Source organism: Citrus clementina, unplaced genomic scaffold, assembly GCF_000493195.1.
Source record: "Citrus clementina cultivar Clemenules unplaced genomic scaffold, Citrus_clementina_v1.0 scaffold_5, whole genome shotgun sequence".
NCBI classification, from domain to species: Eukaryota; Viridiplantae; Streptophyta; class Magnoliopsida; order Sapindales; family Rutaceae; genus Citrus; species Citrus x clementina.
Genome location: NW_006262201.1, coordinates 8,715,748 through 8,732,840, shown reverse-complemented (window position 1 = coordinate 8,732,840; position 17,093 = coordinate 8,715,748). Strand labels below are relative to the sequence as shown.

The 17,093-nt window shown below is 33.1% G+C and overlaps 2 protein-coding genes across 2 annotated transcripts; both read left to right on the top strand.

The window, feature by feature from the left end:
- Nucleotides 1-867: 867 nt before the first annotated feature.
- LOC112097851 lies at nt 868-5,552 on the top strand. Its single transcript, XM_024183445.1, has 8 exons — nt 868-871; nt 1,676-2,175; nt 2,269-2,481; nt 2,763-2,933; nt 3,045-3,132; nt 3,526-4,293; nt 4,489-4,623; nt 4,738-5,552. The coding sequence occupies exons 1-8, from the start codon at nt 868-870 to the stop codon at nt 5,550-5,552; spliced, it is 2,694 nt and encodes an 897-aa protein (XP_024039213.1).
- Nucleotides 5,553-8,566: 3,014 nt separating this feature from the next.
- Nucleotides 8,567-9,620, top strand: LOC112097850 (zinc finger BED domain-containing protein RICESLEEPER 2-like). Its single transcript, XM_024183444.1, has 3 exons — nt 8,567-9,010; nt 9,124-9,542; nt 9,590-9,620. The coding sequence occupies exons 1-3, from the start codon at nt 8,567-8,569 to the stop codon at nt 9,618-9,620; spliced, it is 894 nt and encodes a 297-aa protein (XP_024039212.1).
- Nucleotides 9,621-17,093: the final 7,473 nt, after the last annotated feature.

Genomic DNA, 17,093 nt, shown 5'->3' with positions numbered 1-17,093 from the left:
CATGCTTTGCAGCAATTTCTGAATTCCTTTGTTCTCTTCGTAGTTTCCTGACAGTCTTTTCAATCTCAGGATCAAATGGGAATGCCACAGATCTGTCTTTGCGCATGCATGTACCGATCTGCCAATAATTAGAATGAATCAAATCAAATTTGGCGCTATCAAGATTTACTTTACGCTTCAAAAATAAACAATCAATCCCCGGCAACAGTGCCAAAAACTTGTTGGTTAATTTCTAAAAGCAATTATATCAATGCCAATGTGCAAGTATACACAACAAGTAATAAAGTGATAAGTATTAAAAATCGTCTCCACAGGGATTGATGTTACTTAAAATGCTAAAGCAATCACAACAGTGCAAATTAATTAAAGGCCAAACAAATAATTGTCAAATGATTCTATCGTAACTAACAATTGTGAGAGATGAAAATAAAACAATATTGTAATGAAATAAACTAAGTTAAATGTGTCTAAGATTCAATTGAGGATATAGTAGTTGAATGATCAAACTCTCCTAATGGGGTGACTGTTGTTTACCAAATTAGCACTAGTTGTTACAATAAGTGCTGCAGCAATGGGTAGATTAAATCTGCATCTGCAGCTATCGCATGTTGGAAATCTCATACCTTTAAATCTACTAACAATGACCAGTTGCTCATATATTTATGGTATGGCATTATAACCTTTAATCTCTCTACCCTACAAGGTGAACACCTATGTCTAGAGTGTCACAAATCTTAACTTCAAGCATTGCCCTTATGGGACTCAAGATAACCTAATCCAGGAAACTCGATTTAAGAACAAGTAATACTCTAATAATGTCCGCTAAGGCATGCCCTTTTGCTGCTCTACCTTAACTGAAACTATTAAATGGGTGATCAACCGAAATAACAGTTGTATTCATAAGAACTACTAGAGTATAATGCTACAACATTATCATAACAACATAAAAGAACAGTCACGAACCCATTTGATTATTTATCACTCAATCACAAATAAGTTTAGTTCATAATCTGGATGAGAAGAATAAACATAAACATATTGGTCTCGGAATACATCAATTAACTTAAAGGTAAACGATAAATATAAGTTCAGCACAATGAAAATCAAAGTCAAATAATTCTGCATAATTGTCCACTGTTGCCGAAACAACACTCTTCAATTCTAATCTTCTTCTTCTTCATTCCTTCTAATTATTCTCACGATAATTCCTTGCCGCCTTTCTATGTGGTGCACGCCTCCTTTTTATATTGCAAATTAGGTTAAACTAAAACCCATGAGCGTGCATGTGTTTTAATTAGTAAACATGCAGATCACGACTTTATGGCTGACTCGCGCCTAAATTTTCTCCCGTATTGCCCCCAAATTGCTCTAGCACTCATTGCTCTAACAACTACCACAACACTGTTTCATTCCCGATTGTGCTTTACTTCTTTTGTGGCCATCTTCATTCCTCCTCTTATTCTTCTAATGCTTTAGCATCTTCTCGTGAATTTAAAACCTACAATTTAAAACTTGTTTTTAGCACCAATTACTATGATTCAAGCAAAAATTATTAAGTTCAACTAAAATGAATGTTTATGCAAAAGGTAATCAAAATGTAATGAAAACACATTATTTGTTCTCTAAGTGACCTTAATTCAAGTCTAGAATTGATGTAATAACTCTCATTTCCTAGAGTTATCAACAGCCATTGATGAAAGAGTTTGGCAATGCGTACTCACAGGATATACTTCACCTATCAAAATTGATGAAGATGGTGTAGAATTTCCCAAGCCAGTCAGAGAATGGATTAATGATGAACTTGATGCATCTGGATATAATGCAAAAGGACTTAATGCCACTGTGAGTGGAGTTGATGTGTTTCAGCACCAACTAATTTCTACATGCAAGACATCCAAAGCTGCTTGGGATATACTCCAGAGTACCTTTGAAGGCGACAATACGGTAAAACATTCTAAACTTCAGAAACTTAAATCTGATTTTGAAAACTTGAAAATGCATGAACATGAAACCATATATGAATTTAATTCTAGAATCCTCGTTATGGTTAATGATTTTTTTGCTCTTGGAAAACCTATTTCTGAAGAAGAAATTTGTAGAAAAATCTTAAGATCTGTCCATCCTAGATATCATCCTAAAATTTTGGCCATTGAAGAATATGCTGATATGTCTGTTGTGACTAGGGGTTCGCTTATAGGAAAATTGATGGCCTATGAAACTAACTACTTGAATTTGAATCCCAAAAAAGGAAAATGTATTACTTTTTAGGTTGAAACGGAGACTCCTATCACCAAATCAAGTGAAGATGATGATCCATTTTTGTACGTGGATAATTCTCTTGCACTCATTGCAAAGAATTTCGAGAAGATGTTGAAAAAGAATAACTTCAATAAACCAAAGAAAACTTCAACATCAGTCGCTACAACGGTTCAAAAAGGTTCTTCTAACTCTAATTCTAGATTGTTTGATTTTAACAAACTTGTGAGTATTCGATGCAGATAATGTGGAGGCATGGGACACATACAAGCACAATGTGCCAACTCTCTTATGAAAAAGAAAGCAATGCAATCCACTTAGAGTGATGATGATTCTAACAATAGCATTGATGAAGAAGACCTTGTTGGAGGACTTGTTGTCCATAATGATTGTATTAAACAGGAATCAAACATCAGAGATGCATCCACATCTGAAGCCTCTCATTTAGCTCCTTGCAATGAAGACATTGATTCCCATCTTGACACAATGTGCAACATGTTGCCCAGAATAATGATTCAGATAGCGACATCAGTGACATTGATATAAATGACAAGAAAACATTTCATGAAAGCTACAAGATGATGTTCGCTAAATGGGAAGAAGTCTACAATGAGAATGTGACATTGATGACTCAAGTATCCAATCTTTTAGATGATAAGGCGAATCTTGAGAGTGAGGTAATTTATTATAAGTCTTTACTTACTGACAAAGATGACCAATTGCTTGCAGTGACGACATAATTAGACAATACCAAAAAGTCACTTAAGATGATGAGTTCCGGAACTCAGAAGTTAGACCATATCTTGTCACTTGGCAAATCTAGCTCAGATCATCATGGTCTTGGATATCAACATGGTAAAAACTCAAATTCTCAAGGTGTGTTTGTTAAAGCTTCTTCACAAACAGTTTCTCCACATATAGTTAAACTTCCATATCTTTAAAAAGGTAAAGTTGTTGCTCATTCTTCACCAGTTCATCAAGGTAAGAACAACAAATTTATTCCCACTTGTCATTTTTGTCATGTGAAAGGACATATAAGACCTAATTACTTCAAGCTCATTAAATATATGAAAAAGGCTATGTTCTTTAATTATACTCATGGAAAACCTAAGATGATACCTAGACCTAAGGTTGAGACAAGTGAAAATAAACCTAGAACTACTTGGATAACGAAGACTGATTATAAAGCTTATGTTTCCTTTATTTCCTTGAGAACTTGCACTACTGATTTTTGGTATTTTGATAGTGGTTGTTCTAGACACATGACAGGTGATAGAAGTGCCTTGACCAATTATCAAAAAATTGATCGAGACAATGTAACCTTTACCGATGGTGTGAAAAGTCAGGTGCTCGAAAAGGGAACTTTGAATGTGGAAGGGTTTCCAAAACTTGACAATGTTATGCTTATGGAGGATCTCAAAGAAAATTTACTCAGCATTAGTCAAATTTGTGATCAAAACTTGTTTGTCAACTTTGACAGGAACAAATGTCGCGTTCTTGATGTTGATGGAAATTGCATTTTGGAAGGACATCGATCATATGATCATTGTTATAAATTGACTAGCTTAATTGTTTGTCATAAGACCACTCTTGATGACACAGAATTGTGGCATCAAAAGTTGGGTCACTTGAACTATAGATTATTGACTAGAATTGTGAAAACATGTGTTGTAAAAGGAGTTCCAATGCTTAATAAGAAACAACCTGGAATATGTGTCTCACGTCAATTTGGAAAACAACAAAGGGCATCGCATAAAGCCATTCAGGATAAAACAACATCAAAAATGCTACAACTACTTCATATGGATCTTATGGGACCAATGCAAGTTGAAAGTTTAGCTGGGAAAAGGTACGCAGTTGTGTGTGTAGATGATTTTTCTAGGTATGCATGGGTTGACTTCATTAAAGAAAAATCAGATACATTTGATGTGTTCAGAAAACTGTGTGAAAATGTTAAAAATGAACAAAATTGCAATATTGTCAGAATTAGGAGTGATCATGGAAGAGAATTTGAAAACTCCAGTTTTGAAGAATATTGTAATTTACATGGAATTTCACATGAGTTTTCCTCACCTATTACTCCAGAACAAAATGGTGTTGTAGAAAGGAAAAATAGGGCCTTGCAGGAAATGGCACGAGTGATGTTAAACTCAAAGAAACTTTCAAAGAGATTATAGGCTGAAGCACTTAACACTGCTTGCTACACCATTAATCGTGTTTATTTTCATCCAGGTACTAAGAAAACTCCTTATGAGTTATGGAAAGGTAAAACACCTAATCTAGGTTACTTTCATATTTTTTGGAGTATGTTCTTTATATTGAATGATCGCGAACATCTTGGTAAATTTGATTCAAAAAGTGATGAAGGTTTTTTTCTTGGTTAATCCAATAATAGCAGAGCTTTTCGTGTTTATAATATAAGAACTCAAAATATTATTGAATCTACAAATGTGGTTATTGATGATTATCAAGATTTTGCAGATTATTCAATTGAGGAAGAGATAACCAATCTTTTAGAAAAACCAAGTGTTGTTACAGCTACTCCAGAAGTTCGAGTTATTAAGCAAGGTAAATCTAGTGAACCTCCCTTGAAAGAAAAAGAACCCGTTGAAAAAGACACCTCTAAGGAAACACCAGAGACTGTGAAGAAGCAAGTTTCAAAACTCCAGGCAATCATGGACCTGCAGGACCCAATCAGAAAGGAACCATCATCAAGAATTAAGAAAAATCACCCATCTGAGCTTATTCTAGGTAATCTTGACGAACAAATGGTCACAAGGAAAAGGTATGCAAATATGGTAAGATTTACTTGCTTTGTATCTTTGATTGAACCTAAGAATGTTAAGGAAGCTTTAGTTGATGAATTTGGGGTCAAAGATATGCAAGAAGAATTAGAACAATTTGAGCGAAATGATGTATGGATGCTAGTACCTAGACCAAGTCACACTAATGTTATAGGAACCAAATGGATTTTTAAGAACAAAACTAATGAATTTGGTAACATAGTGAGAAATAAAGCTAGGTTGGTTGCACAAGGCTACACGCAAATTGAAGGTGTTGACTTTGATGAAACCTTTGCACCTGTTGCTAGAATCGAATCTATTCGTTTGATCTTTGCAGTTGCTTGTTTAATAGGTTTTAAATTATTTCAAATGGATGTTATGAGTGACTTTTTTAATGACATCTTAAATAAAGAAGCCTATGTTGAACAACCTAAAGGTTTTGAAGATCCTCATTTCCCAAACCATGTTTTCAAATTGAAAAAGGCTTTATATGGTTTAAAGCAGGCTCCTTGAGCTTGGTATTAAAGGTTGACCAAATTTTTGCTTGAAAATAGCTATAAGCGAGGGGGAGTAGATAAAACAGTATTTATTAAGCAACTCAATCCAGGGATTTTAGTTGCTCAAATCTATGTTGATGATATAGTATTTGGTTCTACTTTTTCTGATCATGTGTAAGAATTTGTAAGTCAAATGAAAAGGGAATTTGAGATGAGCATGGTGGGAGAATTGACTTACTTTTTGGGTTTGCAAGTGAAACAAATGGAGAATGAAATTTTTGTTAATCAAAGTAAGTATGCAAAGAGTTTAGTCAAGAGATTTGGTTTAGATTCTGCAAAGCACTTGAGAACCCCTATAAGTACTAATAGGGGTGGGCAAAAAAAGCTAATTAATTAAAAACTGAACCGAACCGGTCGGTTCAGTTCGGTTTTATGCAGTTTTTTTACCTCCAAAAAACTGAAATAGTAATATAAAAAATAGTAAAACCAATCGGTTTAGTTTTCGGTTTAAAAAATAAAAACCGAAAACCGAACCGAAATCTCAAATAAACCGATTGTTTTGAAAGCTAAAGCTAAAAGCCTAAAATCTAAATCTAAACTTCTGACTTCTGTCTTCTTCGATTCCTGACTTCCCGCTAGCCGCTGCTCGTCTTGACCTTCAGCCAAAATCAAAAATCGAACTCGTGAGTCGTGACCTTCAGCCACAGGCTCGAGTCGTGACCTTCAGCCACACTTCTGTCTTCTTCTGTCCCCTCTGCTCGTCACCACCACTGCAAGCTCGTCACCGCCGCTGCAAGCTCGAACTGGAACTGAACTTAAAATAATCGTCCAAACTAAAACCTAGTATAGCAAGTGTCACTGGTGTTCTTCACATTTTGAGATCACCATCCAGTTATCTGCGACCGTTAGATTTGCTTCTTTACGGTCAGATTTAAATCCGTTAGTGAAGTGAATCCAACTACAGCCACTCTACGGTGAGTCTCTTTTCTGGTCTCAGTTATCGGGTTTGTGAATTTCTGGTAATTTCTGTGCCTTTCTATGCTGAACTGTTATGTGAATTTATGGTATTAGTTGATGTCGCGAAATGACCAATCAAGTCGTGCAGCCATGAAATGAGAAGAGGAATCATCTTGGAGCATTATTGGAAGAGATTTTGTGAATATTGTGTTGCTGTTGTTGAGTGTCAATCAGTGCATCTTTCTTTCTTGCACAAATTGAGGTATGTTTTGGTAAAGGGATCTTGCACAAATTGAGGCATCTTTCTTTCTGTCGAACCTTAGTTGAGGTTCTACTTGGAAGTTTTGGCTGCACCAGTCATCTAAAGTAATTGTTTTGAAACTTTCTGTAAATTGTAGATGAAGTAGCAGCAATCAATAATTATCTATAATTGTATTGGTATTTTGATAAATTTTCAATAGATATTATTTAATTGAGAATTCGACTATTAATAATGTTAGCTAAAAACATTTTATTTTATTTTGATGGGTGTTGTTGTACTGGCTGAGCTATCTTTCAAAAAAGTTATTTTGTCTCAAATTTCCAACGTAAATAGCCCAACAAATTTGTGTCATTATGTATATTTTCTAATATAAATACGTTTCATAATTGTGCAACTTATCTTTCTGTCTTAGTTGATATGTTAAAAAAATTAAATGGAGAAAAAGAAGATCTCACCTTTTTTTTACTGGTCAAGGCAGCTGCTTCTCGAAAAAATACTGTCATTGATATCTTAGGTTTCTCGGAAGGCTCTTTTCCTTTTGTTTATCTTGGAGTTCCAATTTTCAAGGGTTGTATTTTGTCCCTTACCGGGCAAGTTGAGCTAGTTAATAATTTTTTCCCCCCATTGAAAATATTACATCATTTTGCTTTTGTTTTTCTCAGTGGTCTGTCAACCCATGATTGATTTTAACATGTCGAGCGCAAAAAGCACAAAAGCTCTATTGTCCTCCACATAAACTTGTAGCATTTAGATACAACCCTTAGATAATAAAGTTACTGTTTTCAAATCATTGTTCAACGCCATTGTGTACCACTGTTTTGACTGATTCAAGCTTTTAATAAAAAAACCCAACAACATGCCATTGCAAAAACATTTTATTTTATTTTACAAATTTTGACGGATGAGAATTTTCTTTCCATTAAATAACAACTAGATTTTTCATTCACAGCTGTCATTTGGCTGCTTAGATATTTATGTTTATGTTATTGCATGTGTTTGTGTAGAATGGAAAATTATGATGAGGAGGAAGTGCAAGAGGTGGAGGTTGATGATGGAAAAAAAAGGAAAAAATACCTTTGAGATCAAATGTTTGGGCTCATTTTACCAAACTGCCTTGTGGAAACAAAGGAAAATGTCATCATTGCCGTAAAACCTTTGCAGCTAATAGAGGAAATACCATTAATTTGAAGAATCATTTGGATAGATGTAGGTCATATGAAGGTGTGAAGGTTGAAGGGGATCTGAAGCAACAAGTACTTTTCCGTCAAAAGGGAAAAGATAAAGATGATGGAGTTGTTAAACTTAGTGGCAGGTTTAGTTAAGAGGCTTGTAGAATGGCACTTGTGAAGATGATTGTCAAGGATGAATTACCTTTTAGTTTGTGGAGGCTGAAGGGTTTTTAGAGTTCATACAAACTTGTTGCCCAAGATTTGATGTGCCATCGCGAATAACCATTACAATGGACATTCTTGAATTGTATCAGCATGAAAAAGGGTTGTTAAAAAGTGTTTTGGGTGCAAGCAAGCAGAGAGTGTGTATTACCACAGATACGTGGACATCAATTCAAATGTCTAACTACATGGTCATTACTGCTCATTTTATTGATGCGGAGTGGGTGTTGCACAAAAGGATTCTTAGTTTCACACCTATAGCTAATCATAAAGGAGATGGTATTGGGAAGCTAATTGAGGCATGTTTGATTGATTAGGGGATTGAGAGGTTGTTCACAATTACAGTGGACAATGTAAGTGTCAATAAAGTTGCAATAACTTATGTGAAAGAAGAAGTTAGCAAATTGGAGTGTGAATTCAATGGTTTTAAATGGTTTATATATGCATGTGAGGTGTTGGGCGCGCATAATAAATTTGATTGTGCAAGATGGGTTGGCGGAGGTGAATCATTCAATAGCTAGTATTCGCAATGCAGTAAAGTCTATTAGATCCTCTCCAGCAAGATTGCAAAAGTTTAAAACATGTATTGATAGGGAGAAAATCTCATATGGAGGGCTTATGATGTTGGATGTGCCTACTAGATGGAATTCAACATATTTGATGTTGCACAAAGCGGTTGTGTTTGAAAAAGCATTTGATAGGATGAAGGAAGATGATGGACATTATGTTAATTGGTTTGTTAAGTTTGAGAATGAAAAGAAGAGAGAGGGGCCACCGAGCGATGACGATTGGGCAAATGTGACCTTGAAATTTAGTAGCTCTCTTGATGTCACTTCCAATGATTACTTAAATGAAATGGCAAAAGTTCTAATTCATTTGAAGTCACTTACTACTTCTAGTGATGATTTGTTGAGGAAAATGACCCGAAAAAAATGAAGCAAAAGTTTGCTAAATATTGGGGTGATTCTTTTGATCAGGTTAACATGTTATTATTTGTAGCAAATGTGCTTGATCCTAGATGTAAATTGGAGTTTGTTATATTTTGTTTTAGTAGCATGTATGAATCTAGGAAGGTTGAAGAATTGAAATCTAACATTAAGGAGTTGTTGATAAAGCTATATAATAGCCATATTGGTGGGAGTTATGTGAGGAATAGTGGTGGTGTTTGTTTTAGTGATATCCATGATGGTAGTAGTGGTGGTGGTGGTGGTGGTGGTGGTGCTAGTAGTAGTATAATGTCAATTGATCTTTTTTCATCTTTCAAAATGATGAAGCAAAGTTCAAATGATGATATTAGTTCGAAAAATGATGTTGAAAAGTACTTGACGGATGCTAATGAGAGTACTAGTAATGCCCATTTTAATATTTTGACTTGGTGGAAGTTGAATGGGCATAGGTATCCGATTTTGTCTCAGATTGCCAAAAATGTTTTGGCAATTCCAGTATCTACTGTAGCTTCGAAATCGGCATTTAGCACAGGAGGACGTGTTCTTGATCATTTTATAAGTTCTTTAACTCATAAAACTACTGAGTCATTGATTTGCACTCAAAATTGGCTTCGCTCAACTCTATTAGGAGAACGGATAATACAACCTACTCAGGAGGAAACTGAATTCTATGAAGTTATTGAAGCAGGTAATATGTTACTACTATATTTTGATATGTTGTTTTGGTTATTTCACTCTTAACTAATCATTCTAGTATTTTTGTTTAATTTGTTAATGTAGAATTTGGTAGGCCAATAGTAGCTCAACAAGAAGAAGCAGCTGAGGAGTAATTAGGATTTGGGAGCTGATTGATGTTTATTGCTTTTGTAGTTTTGTTAAAGTTTAAAAAACTTTTTGCTTATTTATTTTGAATTGAACTTGTTATTTGAACATGTTATGTGTTCTTGAACATACTTAAAGACATATTTTAATTTTTTTTTGGTTAACTTTTTATGTTTGTGGTAGATTTATTAATTTAAGGTTTTAAATTTAAAAAAGCCCAAAATAGGCCCATAATCGAAATAATCGAACCGAACCGAATCGAATCGAATTATTTCAATTAATCGAGTATTTGATTATTTCGGTAATTTGATTAATCGCGATTATGATTTTAAAATAATCGTAATCTAACGATTATGAAAAATTTAGTAAAAAACCGAACCAAACCGAACCGCGCCCTGTTAGCCTAAAGGGCTATACATAATGTAATTTTGCTGATAACAAACATATGTATTAAGTGATTTAATAATTATTATATTTCACATTTTCACTAGTTTTTTAAGGATAATATTTATGCAAGTGAAATCAAGTTTGAAGACACTCAACGGACAACGACGACATCAAGAATATAGTTTAGAGCTCAACGAACAAATTAGTGCGATAAATTCTTGTAAAGCCGGTATAATTTAATTGATGCATGATTTAGCATTTGAGAAGCTCAAGAGATTAATTTAATTAAATATTTTTCATACACTAAAAGATTTTATTTTTATAAAGTAAAGTATTTTGTGGAATTGAGTAATTTGGACTTAAATGCTAAGATTTGAAATCTTTGATTTTAATAAGTATTAAATTTCAGAGTTGGACGTTTTTACAAACATTTAAAATGTTTTGAGCCATACTATAATTTATGAATATTTTGGACTAAAGTAAAAGGTTTTGAGAACTTTGAAAAATATGAGTATTATGTTGAAAAAGGACCTTTGTGCGAAATAATAACATCTTTGGGGCCATATCATAATTTCAAAAAGTTTGGGAAAGACAACTATTCTTAGGAAATTCTGAAATTGAACCTATTTGCAAAGTTTTATGAAGTTTTAGGCCTTAGTATAATTATAGAAAGTTTTGGGCCAAAGTGTGATTTTAGTGAACAATGTTACTGTAGCAAAATTCAAAAATAACGGTAATATCACTGTTCCTGAGCGGCTAGCCAGATAAATCAAACAGCTAACTGCTTGGGCGCGGAAATTTGCCTATAACGGCTAGTTTTCGGACTTTAACTATAAAAACTCAACTCAAACTTCATTCTAAAAACTAATGCAAGCAAATATAAGATCATACAACATATATTGAGCTTCCAAAACGTAAATCATCATAGATTGAATCATTGTTGAGCTATTATTTGCGTATCCACTCTTAAAGAGAGTTTTTGTTGTAATTTTCATTTCTTATCAAATTGTGAGTGTACAAGTGTGAGAAAAACTTGTAAGTCAATTGTAAACATTTGAAGCCTTGGGAGGCTTGGATAGTGAAATCCTCAAGCCGGGTGAGCTTGGAGGCGTGGACGTAGGCGGGGATAGCCGAACCACGTAAAAATCCTTGTGTTTGTTTTCTCTTCCCTTACTCTTTTAATATTATGCTTGATTGAATTTATTGTTTTTGATTTGATTAAGGCAATAGATAAATTGTTGTGCGAATTGTATTGCATAAATTTTAAAATCCCAATTCACCCCCCCTCTTGGGTTGCATAACTTGCATTTCATTTGGTATCAGAGCAAGGTGCTCTTGTGTAGACTTAATCGTCTAGAGTTAAAGATCTATAGCAACCCAAATTAGCTCAACCATCATGGAAGGTCAATCTACCACTAGACCTCCATTTTTCAATGGAAATGATTATCCTTATTGGAAAACTAGGATGAGAATTTATTTACAAGCTTTAGATTATGAAATTTAGGAAGTTGTTTGTGATGATTTATTCATTCCTAGAAAGAATGCTTTAAGTGAGTTGGATAAGAAAAAGATATCTTTAAATTCCAAGGCTATGAATGCTTTATTTTGTGCCTTAGATAAAAATGAATTTCATAGAGTTTCAAATTATTCTAATGCTTATGAAATTTGGAGAAAACTTGAAATTGTGTATGACAAGACTACAAACGAGGAGGAATTTCATGAAGTGTCGAATTTGGCACTTATGGCAATTGGAGATGAATCGGATGATGAACTTGATGAGGTAAATGATCTTCCTACTTATGATGAATTACATGATGCGTTTAAAGAATTGTATGATGAGTGGATGAAAATTGGTAAAAAGAATGCATGTTTTAAAAAGAAAATGGTAGAGCTCACAAATGAAAATGAAACTCTAAGTGCAAAGATTATATGCCTAGAATTAGAGAATAAAACATTGCATGATAGAGTTGGATTATCAAATGAGAAACCTAGTACTTCACATGAGCATCTAGAATTATATGTAGTTGACTTGAAAAATGAAAAGGTAAACAAAAAAAAATTACAAAGAAAAATAAATGGAAAATTAAATTACAAAATTTTAAAGAAGAGAAAAAGAAAAGAAATACTAACCTTTAAATGTAGATTCACTTTTTTTTTTCTTTTTTTTTTTAATAATAAAAAAAATACAAGAAAACAAATAAAAGAAATTATTCACAAATAATGAGCTTAATGAAATTGTGTTAAAATTCACAAGTGGTCAAAAGAACTTAGTGTTGTGCAAATTTTAATGTACTCGCAAGCGCACGAATCTATTGTAGTATAGACTAATGGTGATGAGTGTCGATCCCACGAGGAGGTGGATTTTAATTATATATAGAATTAATTTTGTAAATGGGTAGTTGGATTTATGGTGGAAATGATTTGGAATATGCTAATACTTAAATTAAAATGGCGAGAATAAATTCTAAAATTGGAATTGCAATGGAGAGAATAAATTGAAGAGAAAATCTATTAAATTGACGTACTTGGGTATCTGGATCCGTATCAACATGCATCATGGGCTAAATAATCCGTATTAATGCCAATTAAATCATGAGGGGGGAATCCACACCTCATGAACCACGCTCTAATCAATATGGTGCTAAGGGCTTATCGTGCCAAATAATAATAACCTTGTACTAGAGGGCCGGTGTAACCAAGGCGGTATCTAGACAAGACTATTATTATTTGTCGACGAGAAGTCAAAACATCCACAAAAATTAGAGGGGAAGAGAAAATAAATTTACCAAATTAAGCCCATGACACATGTTGAGACTTCACCTTCAACCCAAGCTTGAAAGAAAATTAGCCACTCATAGTTGAACTAGGGGCAAAATGGGAATTTATTAAAATACAAGGAAAATACAAGATGGAGAGGGAATTACAGAAAATGGATCCCAAAAATGGATTCAGAGATATCAAATTAGGGGGGGGAGGCCCCCTTTTTATAGATACATGGAGTAAATCATGGCCATCGGATTAAAAATAGTTTGGACGCTCAGGATTGCGCCACGTCATCAGTCAACAGTCCACGGTTTGACCACGCGGATGAACAGTAACACGGTTTGACCCGACTTTGAACAGTAACGCGGTTTGACCCGGATGAACAGTAACGCGGTTTGGTTGAAAATAATCCTGTGTGATGCATGCACCGTACGCGAGATTTTTCGTCCACTGATATGCTGCCACGTCACCATCAACAGTACATAAGAATTTTAGTCCAACAGGATCGTGACACCTCATCAGTCAATGCCACATCATCGGTCAATGCCACGTCATCATCCGTCTATGTGAACAGTGTCGTGAACAGTAACGTATACAGTATCGTACACGTGAATAGTACCGTACATGTGAATAGTGCCATTTTTCCTTTTATGCTCCTCCTAAGGTTTTCGACCGTCCTGAGTTCAAAAGTGATGTCCGTTTTGCCGTCTGATCTCTCCTTTATTGTGAAATGACTATAATGCCCCTAAAATACATAAATTACTTAATTAAAATAAAACACACGTAATTAAATCATAAGAATGTTAAATACATAAAAGTAAGGGTTGTTAGTAAGACTTGAAATGTAAAATGACGGTTTTCTCCTTTATAAATATGCATTTTCTAACACTCAACACTTAGAAAAATTACTAAGCACTCAAAAATGTGTGTTTGAGAAAGGAGGACTTGGGTATAAGCCTAATTTTTTTTTTGTTTTAATAGAAACACTCGTATTTATTCCATCAGATTAATGATAGCAATCAAATAAAAGTATAAGCATTATGGAAATTGTCATATGAGTTTCAGATGTCCAATTAAGAGAAATGTATATTATGGAGTCAAGTGTATTTGGGTTCCAAAAAGAACCAAATCTAACACTCAATGACCCAAGAGTATTTGGGTACCAAAATGCACAACTTGATCGTTTTCCTTGTAGGTACCACAATCAAGGAATGGCGGAGAGTTCCTTGATAAAAGCTTATGAGGATAATCACTTGATCATGGTGTAAGCAAAAATGATGAGACAATATAATTTAATTGTTTTGGTAACAATTATTGCCTTATTGATTATAAGTGATGGTCTTTTAATCTTAGTAAGTATCTAATAATTCATTTGGTATCATAACATTAAGTGCATTAACATGAAGTGGATAAGTTTATCTTGGCTATTTACTATGTTGAGTGGATCATGATAAATGGATAGTAGCTTGAATTTGTGAAAGTATACTTTTATATTTACATGATCGAATTATCATTGTGTATAACATTGAGTGCTTTATCATGATGCATGGTTATATATATAAGATTATACCTTGTCAACTCATCATGATGGATTTGTTTTGATTTTAATGATTATGTAATGCCTAAGCATGATAAATAAGTGATATGCTTTAATTCTCAATCTTTGAATACTTACATATTTCATGATTGTGTGATGTATATGCATGATAGATGAGTTATATGTTATTTCTTGTATTAGAAGTGATCATGGTGGAGAATTTGAAAATCATACATTTGAGATTTTTTGTAATGATTTTCCATTGAGCATAAATTTTCATCACTTAGGACTCCACAATAAAATGGAGTTGTAGAGAGAAAGAATAGGTCTATTAAAAAAAATGGCTAGGACCACATTGATTAGACATCATCTCAATAATACTCTCTATAAGCTTTGGAAATATAGAAAACCCAACATTAGTTATTGCAAAGTTTTTGGATGCAAATATTTTATTTTGAGCACAAAAGATATTCTTGGCAAATTTGATCCAAAATTTGATGTTGGTATTTTTCTTGGCTATTCAAACACAAGCAAAACTTATGGAGTGTAGAACAAAAGAACTTTGATTGTGGAAGAATTTATACATGTTATATTTGATGAGTCTAATTCTTCCTCTACGGAGAAAGTTGTTGTTAATGATAATGCAGATGAAAAGTTACAAGAAGATTATCAAAAGATAGCCAAAAGAATGCACCACTTGAAAATCAAGAGGAGCAACATGAAGAAACAAATGCAGAGTAAAATGAAGGTACTTTTCATATACTCCCAAAGAGTGGAGGTATGTTTCTTCTCACCTTAAGAACTTAATTTTGAAAGATCCATCACAAGGTGTAACTACTAGATCATCACTTAAAAATATATGTGAGCATTTGTAATAATGAATTTGATCACTTGTTCTTTAACTCATAACTATGGCTTTTCTTAATAGCTGTGTTGATTTTGATGATTACATTGTATTTGATGAAGTTTGATCTTATGCAATCTATAATTGGTGAATGGATGCATTTTTTTGTGCTTTATCGATGTATTTTTTAATATGCATTACTTGTTGTAAATGATATTAAAAAAAAATTTACTTCGAGAATTTTAAACGTATGAGATTTATTTTAAATTGTATTGAAATGTCACATTAGATCCTAAATGAGTTTAATTTTTAATGTGATTAGTAATTATGGAGTTTGTATAGTTGATAATATGTATGTCAATTTGGTAAACAAATCAAAACCTCTTTGCGAAGAGTAATTTTCAAAAATTCGGCATGAACTTGGGATAATTTGATTTCTTGATGATTTTCATGATTGATGATTATATGTGTGTTGCTTGATGAATTGATGGAGTTGTTGGTTTGTTATAATTGTTTAAGCTTATATGGAAGTGTTTTTAACCATGTTGTATATTTAAGGATTTGTTCATTTTAAGGGGAGACTCTGCCGAAATTTTTGCTCGCACAAAATTGGTAATTTCTTTATCGAATTATTTTTTATGCTATTGTTTCGATTGCATCTATCTATTTTTTATGAAGGGGGAGATAAATATGATATGTTTTTGGATAATATCATTTTGGTTAAATTTTTTAATTGGCCATATATTTAGGGGGAGCATACAATATGATTTTGGATAATATGCATTTTGAGCATTCTTTTGATGGCATGATGGTTCATGATCAGTTTATGGTTAATTGGATGTTTGATTATTATATGTTTCTTGATTAACCATTGACATATTATCGATCTTCGCATGAATTTCTAGTAATTTTGATGATGAAGGGAGAGAAGTCATGTATTTTGAATATGAAGACATGTAATACGTATTTTGTATTTCAAGTATTTATGCATGGTTTTGAAATATTAAGGGGGAGCTTACAAATTATCATAAATCAAATATTCAGGGGGAGTTTTTGTTTTGAATTTGATTTATATGTTTAATTATATATGTCATGTATTAAGGGGGAGTATAAATGTCAAAATACATGAGACGTTTGTCATCATCAAAAAGGGGGAGATTGTTAGCCTAAAGGGCTATACATAATGTAATTTTGATGATAACAAACATATGTATTAAGTGATTTAATAAATATTGTATTTCACATTTTCACTAGTTTTTTAAGGATAATATTTATGCAAGTGAAATCAAGTTTGAAGACACTCAACGGACAACGGTGACATCAAGAATATAGTTTAGAGCTCAACGAACAAATTAGTGCGATAAATTCTTGTAAAGCCGGTATGATTTAATTGATGCATGATTTAGCATTTGAGAAGCTCAAGAGATTAATTTAATTAAATACTTTTCATAAACTAAAAGGTTTTATTTTTATAAAGTAAAGTATTTTGTGGATTTGAGTAATTTGGACTTAAATGCTAAGATTTGAAATCTTTGATTTTAATAAGTATTAAATTTTGAGTTGGACATTTTTACAAACATTTAAAATGTTTTGAGCCATACTATAATTTATGAATATTTTGGAATAAAGTGAAAGGTTTTGAGAACT